The sequence below is a fragment of the Mustelus asterias genome, chromosome 8, assembly GCF_964213995.1.
Source record: "Mustelus asterias chromosome 8, sMusAst1.hap1.1, whole genome shotgun sequence".
Lineage (NCBI taxonomy): Eukaryota > Metazoa > Chordata > Chondrichthyes > Carcharhiniformes > Triakidae > Mustelus > Mustelus asterias.
The window spans coordinates 127,536,347-127,558,379 of record NC_135808.1 but is presented as its reverse complement, the minus strand read 5'-3'; the positions used below and the strand labels follow the sequence as shown (position 1 = coordinate 127,558,379).

The 22,033-nt window shown below is 48.0% G+C and overlaps 1 protein-coding gene across 1 annotated transcript in view; it reads right to left on the bottom strand.

Annotated features, from left to right (window-relative positions):
- ak5 (adenylate kinase 5) overlaps nt 1-22,033 on the bottom strand; it is a 61,310-nt gene that overhangs the window by 27,616 nt on the left and 11,661 nt on the right. Inside the window, exons 4-8 of the mRNA XM_078219446.1 lie at nt 21,452-21,624; nt 19,604-19,717; nt 14,253-14,444; nt 11,671-11,761; nt 2,095-2,171 (exon numbers count right to left, since the gene is read on the bottom strand). Coding sequence (XP_078075572.1) covers nt 2,095-2,171; nt 11,671-11,761; nt 14,253-14,444; nt 19,604-19,717; nt 21,452-21,624 — 647 coding nt within the window. The remainder of the gene's footprint in view (nt 1-2,094; nt 2,172-11,670; nt 11,762-14,252; nt 14,445-19,603; nt 19,718-21,451; nt 21,625-22,033) is intronic.

Here is a 22,033-nt window from a genome sequence, read left to right as displayed (position 1 = left end):
TGACTCCACTATCACTGCAGGCAGTCCATTCCACACCCCAACCACTCTCTGCGTAAAGAACCTACCTCTGATATCCTTCCTATATCTCCCACCACGAACCCTATAGTTATGCCTCCTTGTAATAGCTCCATCCACCCGAGGAAATAGTCTTTGAACGTTCACTCTATATATCCCCTTCATCATTTTATAAACCTCTATTAAGTCTCCCCTCAGCCTCCTCCGCTCCAGAGAGAACAGCCCTAGCTCCTTCAACCTTTCCTCATAAGACCTACCCTCCAAACCAGGCAGCATCCTGGTAAATCTCCTCTGCACTCTTTCCAGCGCTTCCACATCCTTCTTATAGTGAGGTGACCAGAACTGCACACAATATTCCAAATGTGGTCTCACCAAGGTCCTGTACAGTTGCAGCATAACCCCACGGCTCTTAAACTCCAACCCCCTGTTAATAAAAGCTAACACACTATAGGCCTTCTTCACAGTTCTATCCACTTGAGTGGCAACCTTTAGAGATCTGTGGATATGAACCCCAAGATCTCTCTGTTCCTCCACAGTCTTCAGAACCCTACCTTTGACCCTGTAATCCACATTTAAATTAGTCCTACCAAAATGAATCACCTCACATTTATCAGGGTTAAACTCCATTTGCCATTTTTCAGCCCAGCTTTGCATCCTATCTATGTCTCTTTGCAGCCTACAACAGCCCTCCACTTCATCCACTACTCCACCAATCTTGGTGTCATCAGCAAATTTACTGATCCACCCTTCAGCCCCCTCCTCTAAGTCATTAATAAAAATCACAAAGAGCAGAGGACCAAGCACTGATCCCTGCGGCACTCCGCTAGCAACCTGCCTCCAGTCCGAAAATTTTCCATCGACCACCACCCTCTGTCTTCGATCAGACAGCCAGTTACCTATCCAATCGGCCAACTTTCCTCTATCCCACACCTCCTCAGTTTCATTATAAGGCGACCATGGGGGACCTTATCAAACGCCTTACTAAAATCCATGTATATGACATCAACTGCCCTACCTTCATCAACACACTTAGTTACCTCCTCAAAAAATTCTATCAAATTTGTGAGGCACGACTTGCCCTTCACGAATCCGTGCTGACTATGCCGGATTAATCCGCATCTTTCTAAATGGTCGTAAATCCCATCCCTAAGGACCTTTTCCATCAATTTACCAACCACCGAAGTAAGACTAACCGGTCTATAATTACCAGGGTCATTTCTATTCCCTTCCTTAAACAGAGGAACAACATTCGCCATTCTCCAGTCTTCTGGTACCATCCCAGTGGACAGCGAGGACCCAAAGATCAAAGCCAAAGGCTCTGCAATCTCATCCCTTGCCTCCCAAAGAATCCTAGGATACATTTCATCAGGCCCAGGGGACTTATCGACCTTCAGTTTATTCAAAACTGCCAGGACATCCTCCCTCCAAACATCTATTTCCTCCAGCCTATTAGCCTGTAACACCTTCTCTTCCTCAAAAACATGGCCCCTCTCCTTGGTGAACACTGAAGAAAAGTATTCATTCATCACCTCGCCTATCTCTACTGACTCCATACACAAGTTTCCACTACTGTCCTTGACCGGCCCTAACCTCACCCTGGTCATTCTTTTATTCCTCACATAAGAGTAAAAAGCCTTGGGGTTTTCCTTGATCCGACCCGCCAAGGACTTCTCGTGTCCCCTCCTAGCTCTCCTAAGCCCCTTTTTCAGCTCATTCTTTGCTAACTTGTAACCCTCAATCGAGCCATCTGAACCTTGTTTCCTCATCCCTACATAAGCTTCCCTCTTCCTTTTCACAAGACATTCCACCTCTTTCGTGAACCATGGATGATCGAAAATAGATTCTGATGAGGTGTATTCAATGTTAACTCAATTTCTTTCCACTCCATCCAGTATTTTCAGTTTTAAAAATGACAAGAAGTTCCCTTCTTCGGGGCAATAGGGTTTGAATGAGTTTATTCATTTGTTTCTAATGAGGAACAATCTAAAAAAGTTGCAGTTAAACTCACTCCCTAAGCTTGGGACGTCGAAAGGAAGAAGTCCCAGGAATAAGAAGAAAGTCACGTCCACGTGTTATTACCTGATCTTCAGAGTCCGACGCGATGCTGACGGTATCTGTGAGATCCACGAGCAAACGGAGGTCTAGTTCACTGGGGCCTGGTACGTAGTAAAGAGAAAAGGGAGAGAACATCAGGACAAAGCAACATCTGTCTCCTCTGGAGATCCATGACCATCCCAATGGGAAATGTTGACATTTGGGACCAGTTGGTAGCTCTCCTGCCTCGCAATCTGAAGGTTCCCTCGCCAAAGATTCGAGTGCAAAGCTTTGGATGTGACTGCCATCTCCAGTGGGCATAAGGAGCTGGGGAATTCTCCTGGTGTCCACGGGTGTTAGCATCAACTGGGGTTTCTTTTTATTCGAATCCCTACAGTACAGAGGGAGGTCATTCGGCCCATCGAGCCCGCACCGACAATAATCCTACCCAGGCCCTATCCCCATAATCCTATGTATTTATCCTGTGTGGAGTTTGCACGTTCTCCCTGTGTCTGCGTGGGTTTCCTCCAGGTGTTCCGGTTTCCTCCCACACTCCACAGATGTGTGGGTCAGGTTGATTGGCCATGTGTCAGGGGAACTAGCAAGGGTAAATATGTGGGGTTACAGCAATAGGACCTGGGTGGGATTGTGGTTGGTGCAGACTCGATGGGCCAAATGGCCTCCTTCTGCACTGTAGGATTCCATGATTCTAATCCCTCTGACACCAATTTAGCATGGCCAATCCACCCAACCTGCACATCTTTGGACTGCGGGAGGAAATCCCGCGCAGACAGGAGGAGAACGTACAGATTCCACACAGACAGTGACCCGAGGCTGGAATTGAACTCAGGTCCTTGGCACTGTGAGGCAGCAGTGCTAACCACTGTGCTGGGAAATGGGCATCACTGGCAAGGCCAGCATTTGATGCCCATCTCTAATTGCCTTTGAACTGACTGATTTACCAGGCCATTTCAGAGGGCAGTTAGGGATCAACCACACATTGCTATGGCTCTGGAGTCACATGTAGGCCAGACCAGGTAAGGACGGCAGATTTCCTTCCCTAAAAGACATTAATGAACCAGATGGGTTTTTGTGACAATAGTTTCATGGTCACCATTACTCAGAGCAGTTTACAATTCCACATTTTATTAACCCACCAGCTACTATGTCCCCAGAGCATTACCCAAAGTGGCTGGATTACTAATCCAGTGACTATACCATCTCCTACACCAGTATCTCCTCTTATGGGAATATGGGACTTCTCCCCTTTTGTCAGTGTCTTGGCTGCAAATTGACTAGAATCAGAGAATCCCTACAGTGCAGAAGGAGGCCATTCGGCCCATCGTGCCTGCACTGACTCTCCGAGAGAGCATCTTACCCAGACCCCATCCACATATTTACCCCACTGATTCCCCTAACCGACACATCTTGGGGAAATTTACCATGGTTCCCGGGACAAGGGACCTCAGTTGATTGGAGAGACTAGAGGTTGGGCACCTTATAGCAGGAAGGAATAAGGCAACCAAAAAAGAGAAAGTGCTGGAAAATCTCAGCAGGTCTGGCAGCATCTGTAAGGAGAGAAAAGAGCTGACGTTTTGAGTCCAAATGACCCTTTGTAAAAGGCATAGAAAGTGGGAGATATTTATACTGCAGGGAGAGGGAATGAAAGATGAGTCATAGCCACAGAAACCAGGGGGAAAGGCTGCTAATGGCAGTCCATAGAGAGAATAAAGGGTGCGAATGGCCAAACGGCAGAGAAGCTGAAATCAGAGGGTAAACTGTGACAGATGAAGATGTGGGAGGCGGGGGAAGAGAGAGAGAGAGAGAGAGAAAATTGAGAAAAAGGAAGGGAAAGGGGAAGCAAAGGGGGAGAAAAGGTAAGGAAAGGGGGGGATAAAAAAAGGGGGAAAAAGAAAAATAAAGAAAGACAATAAGAAATAAAAAGGTAGAGAATCATTAAAATTAGATAAAATGAAAACAAAGGAGGTGGAGGTGGGGTGGAGCGAATCATCTGAAGTTGTTGAATTCGATGTTGAGACCGGAAGGCTGTAACGTGCCGAGCTGGAAGATGAGATGCTGTTCCTCCAGTTTGTGTTGAGCTTCACTGGAACATTGCAGCAGGCCAAGGACAGACATGTGGGCATGGGAACAGGATCGTGTGTTAAAATGGCAGCAACCGGAAGGTCAGGGTCCTGATTGCTTTGCTGAGCACCTTTGGTCTGTGCGCAATCACCCAGTCGACGCTTGGTTTCTCCGATATAGAGGAGACCACATTGGGGGCAGTGAATACAATACACCAAATTGAAAGAGGTGCAAGTGAAACTCAGCTGCTTCACAGCTCCAGGGACCCGAGTTCGATTCCCGGGTTGGGTCACTCTCTGTGTGGAGTTTGCACATTCTCCTCGTGTCTGCGTGAGTTTCCTACGGGTGCTCCGGTTTCCTTCCACAGTCCAAAGATGTGTGGGTTAGCTTGATTGGCCATGCTAAAATTGCCCCTTAGTGTCCTGAGATGCGTAGGTTAGAGGGATTAGTGGGTAAATATGTAGGGATATGGGGGTAGGGCCTGGGTGGGATTGTGGTCGGTGCAGACTCGATGGGCCGAATGGCCTCTTTCTGCACTGTAGGGTTTCTATGATTTCTATGAAACTCTGCTTAACCTGGAATGAGTGTTTAATGAATAAGGCAAGATTCATTAGCTAAAAATGGAGGGAGCTCTGGAGGAGTACAAAGAAAGTAGGAAAGAACTCAAACGGGGAATTAGAAGGGCAAAAAGGGGTCACGAAATGTCCTTGGCAGACAGGATTAAGGAGAATCCCAAGGCATTTTATTCATACGTTAGGAACAAAAGGGTTGTCAGGGAAAGAAATCGGACCTCTCAGGGACAAAAGTGGGGAATTATGCTTGGAGCCCAAAGAAGTAGGGGAGATCCTAAATGAATACTTTGCGTTGGTATTCACAAAGGAGAGGGATGTGTTGACTGGGAGTGTCTCGGAGGGGAGTTTTGAACCGATGGAGAAAATCTCCATTACAAGGGAGGAAGTGTTAGGTTTGTTGGAGAATATAAAGACTGACAAATCCCCAGGGCCTGATGGAATCTATCCAAGGCTGCTCAGGGAGACGAGAGATGAAATCGTTGGGCCTCTGACGCAAATCTTTGTCTCGTCACTGGACGCAGGTGAGGTCCCAGAGGATTGGAGGATAGCTAATGTGGTCCCGTTATTTAAGAAGGGTAGGAAGGATAACCCGGGTAATTATAGGCCGGTGAGCTTGACGTCCGTGGTGGGGAAGTTGTTGGAGAAGATTCTTAGAGATAGGATGTATGCGCATTTAGAAAGGAATAAACTCATTAACGATAGTCAGCATGGCTTTGTGAGAGGGAGGTCGTGCCTCACTAACCTGGTGGAGTTATTTGAAGAAGTGACCAGAATGGTTGACGAGGGAAGGGCCGTGGATGTCGTCTATATGGACTTTAGTAAAGCGTTTGACAAAGTCCCTCATGGTAGGCTGGTGAAAAAGGTTGGATCTCATGGATAAAGGGGGAGGTGGCTAGATGGGTGGAGAACTGGCTTGGTCACAGAAGACAGAGGGTGGTAGTGGAAGGGACTTTTTCCGGCTGGAGGCCTGTGACTAGTGGTGTTCCGCAGGGCTCTGTATTGGGACCTCTGCTGTTTGTGATTTATATAAACGATCTGGAAGAAGGTGTAACTGGGGTGATCAGTAAGTTTGCGGACGACACAAAATTGGCAGGACTTGCAGATAGCGAGGAACATTGTCAGAAGCTACAGAAGGATATAGATAGGCTGGAAATTTGGGCAAAGAAATGGCAGATGGAGCTCAATCCTGATAAATGCGAAGTGATGCATTTTGGTAGAAATAATGTAGGGAGGAGCTATACGATAAATGGCAGAACCATAAAGGGTGTAGATACGCAGAGGGACCTGGGTGTGCAAGTCCACAGATCCTTGAAGGGGACGTCACAGGTGGAGAAGGTGGTGAAGAAGGCATATGGCATGCTTGCCTTTATAGGACGGGGCATAGAGTATAAAAGTTGGGGTCTGATGTTGCAGATGTATAGAACGTTGGTTCGGCTGCATTTGGAATACTGCGTCCAGTTCTGGTCGCCACACTACCAGAAGGACGTGGAGGCTTTGGAGAGAGTACAGAGGAGGTTTACCAGGATGTTGCCTGGTATGGAGGGGCTTAGTTATGAGGAGAGCTTGGGTAAACTGGGGTTGTTCTCCCTGGAAAGACGGAGGATGAGGGGAGACTTAATAGAGGTGTATAAAATTATGAAAGGCATAGATAGGGTGAACGATGGGAAGCTTTTTCCCAGGTCGGTGGTGACGTTCACGAGGGGTCATAGGTTCAAGGTGAAGGGGGGGGAGGTTTAACACAGATATCAGAAGGACATATTTTACACAGAGGGTGGTGGGGGCCTGGAATGCGCTGCCAGGCAAGGTGGTGGAGGCGGACACACTGGGAACGTTTAAGACTTATCTAGACAGCCATATGAACGGAGTGGGAATGGAGGGATACAAAAGAATGGTCTAGTTTGGACCAGGGAGCGGCACGGGCCTGGAGGGCCGAAGGGCCTGTTCCTGTGCTGTATTGTTCTTTGTTCTAACGTTCAAAATTATGAGGTGAATCTTTCTCTTTAGGTGCGACGAGTAATGATGTGAAATTCACTGCCTTAAAGGCTGGTGGCAGCAGGTTCAATAGTAACTTTCAAAAAGGGGGAACGCGATAAACACTGGGAAGGAAAGAAAAGTGCAAGTCTCTGGGGAAAGAGCTCTTTCCAAAGAGTCTGCACAAAACAAGATGGGCCGAATGGCCTCCTTGTGTGCTGCAGGATTCTATGATTCAGATAACTCAAGGCAAAAGTTGGGTTTCCAGCTCATTTCCCTCAGTGAACCTGCTCTGGTAAACCCACATATTTACTTATTTAAATGCCACAACCACCGAGATGTGAAGGCTGAGTCCAGGAGGGGAAATTCCACACGGTTCAGTCTTTGCATCAGAAATTTGAGGCGTGAATAAAGACTGGGGAAATCTTGAGCTTTCATTTCAGAGAGGAGGAGACCAACTGGAGATATGGTGAAGGTAGCAAGAAGTACACAGAACTGTCTCCTTCAAATTAAGTTCATTTGTTAGTATTTAGTAAATATTAAGTAGTATTAGTTCATTCATTGTCACAAGTAGGCTTACATTAACACTGCAATGAAGTTACTGTGAAAATGCCATGGTCGCCACACTCCAGTGCTTGTTCGAGTACACTGAGGGAGAATTTAACATGGCCAACGCACCTAACCAGCACGTCTTTCGGACTGTGGGAGGAAACCGGAGCATCCAGAGGAAACTCACGCAGACATGGGGAGAACGTGCAGACTCCGCACAGACAGTGACCCAAGCTGGGAATTGAACCCGAGTCCCTGGCGCTGTGAGGCAGCAGTGCTAACCACTGTGCCACCGTGCCACCCACAGCAAATGCATCACCGGCAAGGATGGGATTCAAACCCACCCGTGCAGAGCACAATGGATTAGCAGCCCAGCTCCTTAACCACTCGGCCACCTTGTCATATAAACCGTGACTTCAGGATAAGAACATAAGAAATAGGAGCAGGAGTAGGCCATCTGGCCCTTCGAGCCTGCCCCGCCATTCAACAAGATCATGGCTGATCTGAAGCGAATCAGTTCCACTTACCCGCCTGCTCCAAGGTTCAAATCATGGAAGAGCTGGTATTAATATTAATTGGGGAGGCGATGGCCTAGTGGAATTATCACTAGACTATTAATCCAGAAACTCAGCTAATGTTCTGGGGACCCGGGTTCAAATCCCGTCCTGGCAGATGTTGGAATTTGAATTCAATAAAAAATAACTGGAATTAAGGATCTACAGATGACCATGAAACCATTGTCTATTGTTGGAAAACCCCATCTGGTTCACTAATGCCCTTTAGGGAAGGAAATCTGCCGTCCTTACCTGGCCTGGCTACATGTGACTCCAGAGCCACAGCAATGTGGGTGACTCTCAACTGCCCTCGGGCAGCTACGGATGGGCAATAAATACTGGACCAGCCAGCGACACCCATGTCCCAGGAATGAATTTTTAAAAAAAATCATAGCTTCCAATACTGAAAAACTAATTAGGCTAAATGAAATAAACTGAAGGACAAATTAAAGGGACAGCCCCTTAAAGGGACACTGCAATAAATGGAAACAAATCACAAATGAAATGCTTAAAACATTCAACCAAAAAGGGTTAACAAGGCACACCAGTCTCTGCGGTGCCCATCGGGCACGGAAGACCTCAATGGTGCTCGTGGATGTGGCATGCTCCCTCTCCAGGGACACCTGGCCGTGAATATAGCCGTAGTAGAGGGCATCAATAAACTCAGGTGTTTCCCAAAGCCCTTTACAAGCAATGAAATAGCTTTGGAGTGTTGTAACGTAGGAGGCACTGCAGCTAATTTGTGCACAGCAAGCTCCCATAGACAGCAATGTGAAAATGACTATTTAACCCATTCCAGTGATGTTAATTGAGGGATAAATATTGGATGGACATCGGAGACAACTCCCTTGCTTGCCTCGGGAACAGTGCTGTGGGGTCTTTGGCACCTGCCTGAGAGGGCAGACAAGGGCCTCAGCTTAACGTCTCACCTGAAGATGGTGCAACGGAAAGTGCGGCACATCCTCTGCGCAGGGGATGCACAAAAAGAAAAGCTCCTAGACCAAAGATAAATCTGTGCAAACCTCCTCTTTGAGGAGTCCTTCGGATGATTAAATGTATTCGAAGAGAGCAAGCTGCCTTCTGGAGCTAATGAAAAGCTAATTTCATAGAATTCCTACAGTGCAGAAGAGGCCATTCGGCCCATCGAGTCTGCACCAACTCTGACAGAATATTTTACCCAGGCCCTTTCCCCCGCCCTAAACCCCCACACATTTAGCATGGCCAATCCACCTAACCTACACATCTTTGTACGGTGGGAGGAAACCTGAGCACCCGGAGGAAACCCACGCAGACATGGGGAGAAAGTACAAGCTCTGCACAGACAGTGACCCAAGCCGGGAATTGAATCCGGGTCCCTGGTGCTGTGGCGACTAAGGGACTTTCACAATAATTTCCCTCCATCATAAGGTCAGAAGTGGGGATGTTTGCTGATGGCAGCACAATGTTCAGCACCATTCACGTCTCCTCAGATACTGAAGCAGTCCATGTCCAAACGCAACAAGATCTGGACAATATCCAGGCTTGGACTGACAAGTGGTAAGTAACATTCACGCCACACAAATGGCAGCAATGACCATCACCAATAAGAGACACTCGAACCACCGCCCTTGACATTCAATGGTGTGACCATCACTGAATCCCCCACTGTCAACATCCTTGGGGTTACCATTGACCAGAAACTCAACTGGACTCACCACATAAACACAGTGGCTACAAGAGCAGGTCAGAGGCTAGGAATACTGCGGAGAGTAACTCACCTCCTGACTCCCCAAAACCTATCCACCATCTACAAGGCACAAGCCGGGAGTGTGATGGAATACTCCCCACTTGCCTGGATGGATGCAGCTCCAACAACACTCAAGAAGCTCAACACCATCCAGGACAAAGCAGCCCGCTTGATTGGCACCACATCCACAAACATCCACTCCCTCCACCACCTGCTCAGTAGCAGCAGTGTGTACCATCTACAAGATGCACTGCAGCAATTCACCAAAGATCCTTAGACAGCACCTTCCAAACCCATGACCACTTCCATCTCGAAGGACAAGGGCAGCAGATACATGGGAACACCACGACCTGCAAGTTCCCCTCCAACCCACTCACCATCCTGACTTGGAAATATATCGCCGTTCCTTCATAGTCGCTGGGTCAAAATCCTGGATTTCCCTCCCTAACGGCATTGTGGGTCAACCCACAGCACATGGACTGCAGCGATTCAAGAAGGCAGCTCACCAACACCTTCGGGTCACTGTCTGTGTGGAGTTTGCACATTCTCCCCGTGTCTGCGTGGGTTTCCTCCGGGTGCTCCGGTTTCCTCCCACAGTCCAAAGATGTGCGGGCTAGGTTGATTGGCTATTCTAAATTGCCCCTTAATGTCCCGGGATGCATAGGTTAGAGGGGTTAGCGGGTAAAATATGTAGGGATATGGGGGTAGGGCCTGGGTGGGATTGTGGTCGGTGCAGACTCGATGGGCCGAATGGCCTCTTTCTGCACTGTAGGATTCTATGATTCTATGATTCTCAAGGGCAACTAGGGATGGGCAATAAATCCTGGCCAGCCAGGGGTGCCCATGTCCCACGAATGAATAAAAAAAAACTTCATTTCAGTGCTAATGTAAGCCTGCGTGTAACACTAGTAAATAAACTTTTACTTTAGTTGCACTGGTTTTCTAACTGCCTGTTGGTGCTAATTTGTCACTGACAAACAGCAGTCTATCTGATCCTGTAGCCGAGTCCAACCCTGTCCTTAACATTTATTGACACGAGGTTCCATTTTCAGTTCCCCCAAGGAGAAAAGAGCCTGCAGCCCCCACATGCCCACCGCTTGTCCGACTAAAGAATCTCTCCTCTACCCACTCAGCCTAATGACCATCGCACACGTGTTCATAGAATCCCTACAGTACAGAAAGAGGCCGTTCGGTCCATCGAGTCTGTACCGGCCACAATCCCACCCAGGCCCTATTCCCGTATCCTCTCACATTTACCCTGTTAATCTCCCTGACACGAAGGGGCAATTTAGCACGGCCAATCAACCTAACCTGTACACCTTTGGACTGTGGGAGGAAACCAGAGCACCCGGAGGAAACCCACGCAGTCACGGGGAGAACATGCAAACTCCACACAGACAGTGAGCCAAGCCGGAATTGAACCTGGGTCCCTGGCGCTGTGAGGCAGCAGTGCTAACCACTCTGCCACCCACCATAAATTTGTTAATGAATTTTTTTTCTAGTTTGAACCCATGTCCTCCTGTCCTACTCTGCGATTCAGTCAGATATAAATTATTCAGGTCCATTTTTTCCATATTTGAAAAGTCACCCTGGGGGAAGATCACAGCTCCTTGAGGCTGAAGTGCAGAATGGAAAACCAAAAATAAATCGCACAATCTTCTCTAGTTTATAAAAGATTAGGCTGTGATTTGGGAGTGAAACTGACAACATTATTTTTGAGGGTAAGCTGTGACAGATGAAGATGTTGGGGGGGGGGGGGCGGAGAAAAAGGGGGCCTAAAGGGAGAGAAAAGGTAAGGAAAGTAGCCTTTCCCCTTGTTTTTGAGGCTATGACTCATCTTTCATTCCCTCCCCCTGCAGTATAAATATTTCCCACTTTCTGCGCCTTTTAGCTTTGACAAAGGGTCATCAGGACTCGAAACGTCAGCTCTTTTCTCTCCTTACAGATGCTGCCAGACCTGCTGAGATTTTCCAGCATTTTCTCTTTTGGTTTCAGATTCCAGCATCCCCCACAGTAATTTGCTTTTAACATTATTTTAGCCTCAGTCTGGGCATATTGTGCTCTGTAACCGTTGACAATTGCTACCTGACCCGCATCAACTGCCTCCCTCTCCATCTGACAGCTTCCTGCCTGAATACAAATGGTTGTCCCAGGACTTTGAGCTTACCAGCCACAGGGTCCTTGGTGGGGAACAGCTTGCTGTCGACTGCCACAGATATATCATCGAACACCTCCTCTTCATCTCTGTCTGCGTCCAGCTGGGTAGACATTGGAAAGAAGTCACAGCGGCTACACTCCAAATTCCATAATATTGACGATCTTGTACCAAAAGCGGAGTTTCAGATCTCAAAGGCTAGCGTGATAAACACAGGAGCTTAAAAGGATCAGCCAGGCATTACCTGTGTGTGTGTCTGCATCCACCTGCACCCATCCAGAACCTCACTCTTAATGATGTGGTAGGCAATGTCTTTCATTTGCGCTCAGAGTTATCTAGCTTATCGCACTGTCCGAGTAATCATACATCACTCACTTAACCCCGAATCGTGAACATCACTGGAATCTTATCGAGGAAAGAGGCTGTGGTGGGATTCTCCCTGTCCGTTACACTACGCGAGTAGCGCAGCAGGCCGGGAGACATCAGCAGGGAGCCCGAAGCGGGACTCGCTACAACCCCCCACTTTCCGGCTTGAATCTCTCAGTCATTAGTGTTGGAATTTCAAATAACTACGCCTAAAAAATGGGTGAGAAAACGGGAGAGGCCGAAATCAGCGCGCTGAACGGGCCACTGTGCGTGCACCGATCTGTCAGTGTCGAGATCTGTCACTGAGATCGGTGCGTGCGTCGTGGCCCCGCACTGATGGCCTCCTGATTGCTGGCCAGCCCCACGACATCAGCTCTCCACACCATCACGGTCTGATTTCAGGCCCCTGACCATTCCCGAGCCATCCTCTAACACCGCCCTCCTGGCCCACTCTGATCTCCAGCCCCCACCATGATTCCCCACAATCCTGACCAACCCTCCCTCCCCCCCCCCGCAGGGCCGACCCCTCCACCACAAGCAGGCTGACTGCCCCGCCTCGCACCCAGCCCGTCCCGATCACTGGCCTCCCTCCCTCCCCTACTGATCCCGACTGCAGAGTGGCAGCGGGACATTCCCCACGCCCCCACCCCCACCAACAATGCAGCACTCCCTCAGTAAAGCACTGGAGTGCCAGCCCTGACCTGTGTGCTCAGGTCCTGGAGTGGGACTTGAACTCAGAACCTTCTGACTCAGAGACACTGTGAGCTGGAAAGTTTAAGTTTATTTATTAATGTCACAAATAGGCTTACATTAACACTGCAATGAAGTTACTGTGAAAATCCCCTAGTCGTCACACTCCGGCGCCTGTTCGGGTACACTGGAGGGAGAATTTAGCATGGCCAGTGCACCTAACCAGCACGTCTTTCAGACTGTGGGAGGAAACTGGAGCACCCGGAGGAAACCCACGCAGACACGGGGAGAACGTGCAGACTCCGCACAGACAGTGACCCAAGCCGGGAATCGAACCCAGGTCCCTGGCGCTGTGAGGCAGCAGTGTTAACCACTGTGCCACCGTGTCGCCCTGGGATGTTAATGATGTGACTTGCTTCAAAGAAGCATAGAGAAACCCACTCCTCAAACTGGCAGCTTCCTGAGCTGCTGCTGGCTATCTCCACCCACTGACAGTAGACCTCTACACGTTAAAATGCATTCCACAAGTTTCCCCACCTCTGGTTTGAAATTAACTGGTCTTATGGCTCCTCCACTTCTTCGAACAGCCAATGGTCTGTTGTCCGTTGAGGGAGGAATGTTGACCAGGACTCAACCCCCATTCATTCACCTTTGAATAATACCACAGAATCTTTAGCAGATATGAACACCTTACTGTTTTGGATCAAAGCATTCCGAGAGTTTCTGGCAAACACTCGGTTAGAAAACGATAAAATGCTGCCTAAGCGTAAACCCAGGTGAGAAAAATCATTGTGTTGCCGTCAGCTCCACAGCTGGCTTTTCCCGCCATATTTTTGATACTTCGTTTAAAAAAAAGTCAGGAGGCGGGTCCCACAACATCACATTGGTGGCAGAGTCCACCCCGCCAGAAACTCCGGCCTTCAAGAGGTCAGGGCAAGAAATTACAAAAGGTTGAGAAACGTAGCCCAGTCCATCACTCAAACCGGCCTCCCATCCATTGACTCTGTCTCCACCTCTCGTTGCCTCGGCAAAGCAGCCAACATAATTAAGGATCCCACACACCCCGGGTGGCACAGTGGTTAGCACTGCTGCCTCACAGCGCCAAGGACCTGGGTTCAATTCCCGGCTTGGGTCACTGTCTGTGTGGAGTTTGCACATTCTCCCCGTGTCTGCGTGGGTTTCCTCCAGATGCTCCGATTTCCTCCCACAGTCCGAAAGACGTGCTGGTTAGGTGTATTTACCTGAACAGGCGCTGGAGTGTGGCGACTAGGGGAATTTCACAGTAACTTCATTGCAGTGTGAATGTAAGCCTACTTGTGACCAATAAGTAAATAAATAAGACCTCATTCTGCTAAACTCCAGCTGGTACAGGTGTCAACGACTTAATCTCTTTGTAAGACAAGTGCCTCATCCTGGAATCAATAGCAGCTCGCAACACAAGATTCACATGAAAAGTCAAAAAGTCAAAATTATGATTGACCAGGAGAGATAACGTAGATCTATATTCCATTTAGAAGATTTAAAATGCTAATACTTACAGTAACAATCAGGCCTCTTTCCTGGAAATTTTTGACCAATGGGATGGTGTTTTGTTTGAAGGTTGTCAGTCGTCTGTGGATGGCTTTAGGATTGTCGTCAGGGCGACCTTGCTGCGCTGCCCGCTTTTCCAGCCTCTCTTTCAATCGATGATTGGCGCAAGCCAGGAACACCACTAAATCTGGGGTGCAGATCTATCCAATAAGATTAAAAATGAGGGAAATAGAAACATGCTGAAGCTGGATTAAAGACCTGTTCAGAGAACAGAGAGAGATCTAGGAATACTGGTCCACAGATCCTTAAAATGGCAGCACAGGTGGTGAAGAACGCATCTGGCACGCTTGCCTTCATCGGCCGGGGCATAAAAGTTGGCAAATTATGTTACAGTTATATAAAATGTTGGTTAGGCCACATTTGGAATACTGTGTCCAATTCTGATCGCCACACTGCCAGAAGGACGTGGGGGTTTGGAGAGAGTGCAGAAAAGGTTTATCAGGATGTTGCCTGGTATGGAGGGTATTAGCTATGAGGAGAGACTGAATAAACTGGGATGGTTCTCCCTGGAAAGGTGAAGGCTGAGGGGCGATCTGATAGAAGTTTATAAAATTCTGAGGGGCATTGATAAAGTGAACCATTAGAAGCTTTTTCCCAGGGCAGAGATGACAATCATGAGGGGGCCCAAGTTCAAGGTAAGGGGGGGAAAGGTTCAGTGGAGATGTGCAGGGGAAGTCTTTTACACAGAGGGTGGTGGGGGCCTGGAATGTACTGTCAAGTGAGGTGGTTGAGGTAGATACATTAGCGACATTTAAGACTTATCTGGATAGACACATGAATAGGTGGGGAATAGAGAGATACAGACGGTTGGTCCAGATAGGACAATGTGATCGGTGCAGGTTTGGTGGGCCGAAGGGCTCGTTCCTGCGCTGTACTGTTCTTTGAACCGATCAGATCGGGAGTAGATTATTGAACCCCTCAAACCTGTCGATTACTCATACAAGAAACAGAAGCAGGAGCAGGAGCGGGAGCAGGAGCGGGAGCAGGAGCGGGAGCGGGAGTGGGAGCGGGAGCAGGAGTGGGAGCAGGAGCAGGAGCGGGAGCGGGAGCAGGAGAGGGAGCAGGAGCGGGAGCGGGAGCAGGCCACCAGGCCCTTCAAGCCTGACCCGCCATTCGAAACTATCATGGCTGATTAGATCATTGTTGATCTGTACCTCAACTCCAAATCCCCTCATCCAACAAAAACCTGATTTAACTTAGTCATGAAAGCCCCAGTTGTCTAGACAGCCACACTCCTCTTTGGAGGAGCGAGATCTACATTCCCACTGTCCCCTGTGGGGTAAGAGTGATTTCCTTCCAAAAGCACCCCAGATTTAATTTTTTAAATGGTTTTGATTCCTCCACCAGAGGCCACGGCTTGGTTTCAGGCTGAACTGTTTTGTCATTAGTGAAGAATTCTCATCGCTGGGGTTCAAAGTGGGACCTGAACCCACATCAGTGGGTGCCGGGTCCCTGGGCAGTGTTGTGTATGCACCTATCGAGTTAAGCTGCCTAAAGAACCATGAGGGAGGCTTGGGAATTTGGACACTGAGGAGCTCTTTATTGTAGGTGTGCACTGTTCCATAGTCAGATCCAAGATTACACAACCGGGTCCCACACTGGGAGGAGGTAATTCCCCCAGGACTCCCGCACTCTTAAAGTGGCAGGTATGGTTCACCAGACCCTCTGACCCTCCCCTCCCTGAGGCTGAGCGTGTTGTTCTCAGCAAAGGACTCAGCTTTGTACCCTTACGTCCCCACCTCAATGAATTCTGGGTTCGACATGATGTTGAACTCTTCTTCCGTCGCCTTTGTCTCTGTGCCCACTTCTTTGGGCAAGAGCCCTCCCCTGTTCCACAGATCCTTTCACGTGCCTCCAACATTCTGCCTCCAACTGGACACCCCACCAGGCCAATTACCTGCCCTCAATCTTTTCATTGGGAACTGTCAATGGTACATTGGCCGTCTCAATTTTTCTGCCCCCCCCCTCACCCATTCCAACCTCTCTCCTTCAGAACTTTCCACCCTTCGCTCCCTTAGGTCCAACCCTGACATTGTTATCAAACTTGCCAACAAAGGGGGCACTGTTGCCATCTGGCAGACTGACCTCTACCTCGCAGCGGCTGAGCGCCAACTCTCAGATATTTCCTCCTACCTCCCCCTGGACCATGACCACACCACAGAACATCAAACCATTATCTCCAACACCATCACCGATCTCATTTCCTCTGGATGCCTCCCCCCCCTCCCCCCCCCCCCCCCCCACAACCTCATAGTCTCCCAACCTTGGACAGCTCACTTCTACCTCCTCCCCAAAATCCACAAAAGGGGCTGTCCTGGTAGGCCCATTGTGTCAGCATGCTCCTGCCCCACTGAACTTATTTCCTCTTATCTGGACTCCATCCTCACTCCCCTGGTCCATTCCCTCCCCATCTATCTCCAGGATTCCTCTGATGCCCTGCGTCACATTGACAGCTTCCAGTTTGCAGGCCCTAACCGTCTCCTATTCACCATGGATGTGCAATCTCTCTACACCTCCATCCCACACCAGGACGGCCTGAGAGCTCTTCGCTTCTTTCTTGAAAAGAGTAAAAAACAGCTTTGACAAAGGATCATTTGGACTCGAAACGTCAGCTCTTTTCTCTCCTTACAGATGCTGCCAGACCTGCTGAGATTTTCCAGCATTTTCTCTTTTCAGATTCCAGTATCAGCAGTAATTTGCTTTTATCCTCATGATCCAGGATTGAATGAGATGTGCCGCTGGTTTCCTGAATCTGTGGAACGGGGGAGGACTCTTGCCCAAAGAGATTGCACATCCATGGTGAATAGGAGGCGGTTAGGGCCTGCAAACTGGAAGCTGTCAATATGCCGCAGGGCATCAGAGGAATCCCGGATATAGATGGGGAGGGAACGGACCAGTGGAGTGAGGATGCAGCAGTTCGAACAGTGGAGATACCAGCATGTAAGATGGGGGTGGTAAGCAGAGCTAATGCAGCTAAATGTGAAGCAGTTTGAAAGTCTTGGCCTCTCAACAAGTCATTCATAATCACTGCTTGTGGGATCTTGCTGTGCACAAATAGACTGCCACATTTCCTACCTTAACAACAGTTGACTATACTTCAAAGAAAATTGTTTTCTTGGAGATAACTTGAAAGATTATTTGTGAATGAATGCAAGTTCCTCGTAAGGAGGAACTGGATGAAGAAACAGTCACGCTGAAGATATCATAACCTTCAAGATTGAGATGAAACTCTATTCATGGATCCATGGTTTATAATGCAGGAGAGATGATGATTTACAGAGTTCATTTAAATGGAATCTAGATTTCAGAGATTTACTTTATTCCACTTGTAAAACTATAGTATATTTTTTTGTATTCATTCGTGGGCCATGGGCATCGCTGGCTGGGCCAGCATTTATTGCCCATCCCTAGTTGCCCTTGGAGGGGCAGTTGAGAGTCAACCACATTGCTGTGGCTCTGGAGTCACAGACCAAGTAAGGACGGCAGATTTCCTTCCCTAAAGGACATTGTTATGAAGTTGTAAGATTGTCTGCTAAAATGGTGGGGGGTTTTTTCTGTACTTAGAATTTTTTTAAAAATGCAAGTACACAGAGAGCCCAGACTGAACCATTGTGTCAAAGATCAAACAGTGGTGTTGCCAAGACAACAGGCTGTTTTTGAATTTTAGCCAATCAATTTAAATTAGGCACTTGGATAACAGCAGCCTATTAGATTTAAATTTGATGTTTTGGTAACCTGAGAACCAATCCTATCGTGGGGATGTTGGTATGTCATCAGGGGTATAAGAGACAGCTCTCAGCTCCAGAGACACCTGCAACTGCTCTCAGCCACAGCTAATAGTTTTTAGCTCAAAGCTTCATCTGAACAGCAAAGGTACCAAAAGAAGACAGAGATTCCAGACAGAAGATTCCGGAAGATGACAAACCTGCTTAAAATTTTGAGAGTGACTAAAATTTTTTTTTTTGTCAATAAATGGGAATTGTATTTACCTAAACAACATTCCATTAGAACAGTGTTTTATTTAGTTTGTTAATAGTTTGGTTAATTTTTTCACTATTAGATAAATAAAGTGTTACTTGTTGATTTTACAGAGAGTGTCAAGGAGTTAAGACCATAGGCCCATAAGACATAGGAGCAAAGTTAGGCCACTCGGCCCATCGAGTCTGCTCCGCCATTCAATCATGACTGATTTTTTTCTCATTCCCATAACCCCTGATCCCCTGATTAATCAAGAACCTATCTATCTCTATCTTAAAGACTCTCAATGACCTGGTCTCCACAGCCTTCTGCGGCAAAGAGTTCCACAGATTCACCACTCTCTGGCTGAAGAAATTCCTCCTCATCTCTGTTTTCAAGGATCGTCCCTTTAGCCTGAGGTTGTGCCCTCTGGTTCTAGTTTTTCCTACTAGTGGAAACATCCTCTCCACGTCCACTCTATCCAGGCCTCGCAGTATCCTGTAAGTTTCAATAAGATTTCCCCTCATCCTTCTAAACTCCAATGAGTACAGACCCAGAGTCCTCAACCGTTCCTTATACAACAGGCTCTTCATTCCAGGGATCATTCTTGTGAACCTCCCCAGGACCCTTTCCAAGGCCAGTACATCCTTCCTTAGATACGGGGCCCAAAACTGCTCACAATACTCCAAATAGTTATTTTGATTTAATAACTAAGAGTTGCTGAAGAGCAGACTGTACTATTTCTCACTCACTTTTAACAGGGTATGAGGCAAGGTACTCCTCTTTGAGTGGTTTCATTAGTGAACCAGACGGGTTTTTCCGACAATCAACAATGGTTTTGTGGTCATCAGTAGGTCTTTAATTCCAGACATTTTCTTTTTATTGAATTCAAATTCCACCCTCTGCCGTGGTGGGATTCGAACCCAGGTCCCCAGAACATTAGCTGAGTTTCTGGATGAATAATCTAGCGATAATGCTGCACTTTATTCAGTTCCATGTTTATCTTCCTCCCTATCCACAACAAGTTATTAATGTGTTCCTTCAATCTTTGTGATTGGAAGAATCAGGCTTGGCCTCTCAACATTTACATACTTTGTCTTTCAAAAGACAATCTCAGAGTCTCAAACAGCAAGAGGTAAACACTTCACTGAGTCTGTTCAAGACGAGATTGATAATCTGGGAATTGAGGATATGGAGAGCTGGCTGGAAAGAGGATCAGAGGTCGAAGATCAGCCATGGTTTTACTGAATAGTGGGCAGTCCCAAGGGGCCGAATGGCCTACTCTGGTTCCTATGATCCAGCGGAGTCCCCTGTAAAGCAGAACCCAGTAAGTGCTCCATACCTGGTCCTCAAAGGACAACTCCTGGGCAACATCTCTTGGGAATCCGTCAATGACAAACCCTTGGGCGTCTGGGAGCTGCATCAGACGGCGTTTGATCTCCGTGATGGTTGTTTCCTTCAAACAGGAGGGACAGAGGTCAGAGGACAAACCGTCAAAATATCCTCATATTATCCAGAAGAATGGGGAAAAGTGAAGATAACAACAAGGCAGATCTCTTCAGTTAGAATCATTGAATCCCTACAGTGCAGAAGGAGGCCATTCGGCCCATTACGTCTGCACCGACCACAATCCCACCCAGGCCCTATCCCTGTGTCCCCATAAATTTAGTCTGCTAATCCCCCTGACACTAGGGTCAATTTAGCATGGCCAATCAACCTAACCCGCACATCTTTCAGACTGTGGGGGGAAACCGGAGCACCCGGAGGAAACCAACGCAGACACGGGGAGAACGTACAAACTCCACACAGACAGTGACCTGAGGCCGGAATTGAACCCGGGTCCCTGGCGCTGTGAGGCAGCAGTGCTAACCACTGTGCTACTGTGCCGCCCTTTCGAGAACCTTGACCTGTGCAACTTCCCATTCAATGCATGGGTTTATACAAATGATAACAGTAAAATGTCAAGTTAGCGCATTAATTTATTGGTATGCCCATTTAAGAGAATGAAGTTACACTTACGTAGCAGCTTTCGCAAAATTTGTACCAAAGTGCTCCACACTCAATGAAGTATTTTTGTTATAATGTAGGAAACGCAGCAGCCATTTTGTGCACAGCAAGCTTAAAGTTTATTTGTTAGTGTCACAAGTAAGCTTACATTAACACTGCAATGAAGTTACTGTGAAAATCCCCCAGTCGCCACACTCCGGTGCCTGTTCGGGTACACTGAGGGAGAATTTAGCATGGCCAATGCACCTAACCAGCACTTCTTTTGGACTGTGGGAGGAAACCGGAGCACCCGGAGGAAACCCAGGCAGACACGGGGGGAACGTGCAAACTCCACACAGACAGTGACCCAAACCGGGAATTGAACCCAGGACCCTGGCACTGTGAGGCAGCAGTGCTAATCACTGTGCCACCATGTGATAATGATCAGATTGTTTGATTTAGTGATTGCTATAGATCTGGAGTCACACGTAGGTCAGACCAGGTAAGGGCAGCAGATTTCCTTCTCTAATGGGCATCAGATGGGTTTTCATGACAATTGAAATTCCGCCAACTGCCATGGGGCGGCACGGTGGTTAGCACTGCTGCCTCACAGCGCCAGGGACCCAGGTTCGATTCCCGGCTTGGGTCACCGTCCGTGTGGAGTTTGCACGTTCTCCCCGTGTCTGCGTGGATTTCCTCCCACAGTCCAAAGATGTGGGGGTTAGGTGAATTGACCATGTTAAATTGCCCCTTAGTGTCAGGGGAACTAGCTAGGGTAAATGCATGGGGTTATGGGGATAGGGCGTGGGTGGGATTGTGGTCAGTGCAGACCTGATGGGCTGAATGGCCTCCTTCTGCACTGTAGGGATTCTATGATTCTAAATTCCACCAGCTGTCATGGTGGGATTTGAACCTATGTCCTCAGAGCTTCTGAATTACAGGTGCAGTGACATTACAATTATGCCACCCAATCCCACAAATTGACTGAACCTTTGCAGATTAGCTGCTGCACCCCCTACATTACAGCAGTGACCGCACTTTTACCCACTCCAAAACACTTTGGGACTTCCTGAGGTCATTAATGGCATGGTAGAAATACAAGTTTGTGTTTTATTTATACATCCCACTTGTGGGATTTCACTGCTGGGAATAATCATGTGGTACTCAGTCACCGATACAACAATGGCTTACATTCCGGTTTTACCTGTGGTGCCAATTCCCCGTTGGTGATAATTTTGGCAATTAAACTCCACTTCCTGTTGCTGGTTGCATTATGGATCATTTTCCTTCTGAGTAGCTCTCCCACCGAAATGTATTCAAATCCGTAACGCTGGGCAATCTTCAGACTCTGGGTCCCCTTCCCACTGCCTGGACCACCTGCAATATCAAAAGGAAAGCTCTGCATTTATGTAGCGCCTGTCAGAACTCCAGGACCTCACACAAGCTGTAGAAAGCACTGGATAGAATCATAGGATCCCTACAGTGCAGAAGGAGGCCATTTGGCCCATCGAGTCTGCACCGACTCGCCGACAGAGCATCTTACTCCAGACCTTAACCCACATATTTACCCCACTATTCCCCCCAACCTACACATCTTTGAACATTAATGGGCAATTTAGCATGGTCAATCCACATAACCTGCACATCCTTGGACTATGCGAAGAAACCGGAGCACCCGGAGGAAACCCACGCAGACACAGGGAGAACGTGCAGACTCCGTACAGACAGTCACCTAAGGCTGGAATTGAACCCAGGACCCTGGCGCTCTGAGGCAGCAGTGCTAACC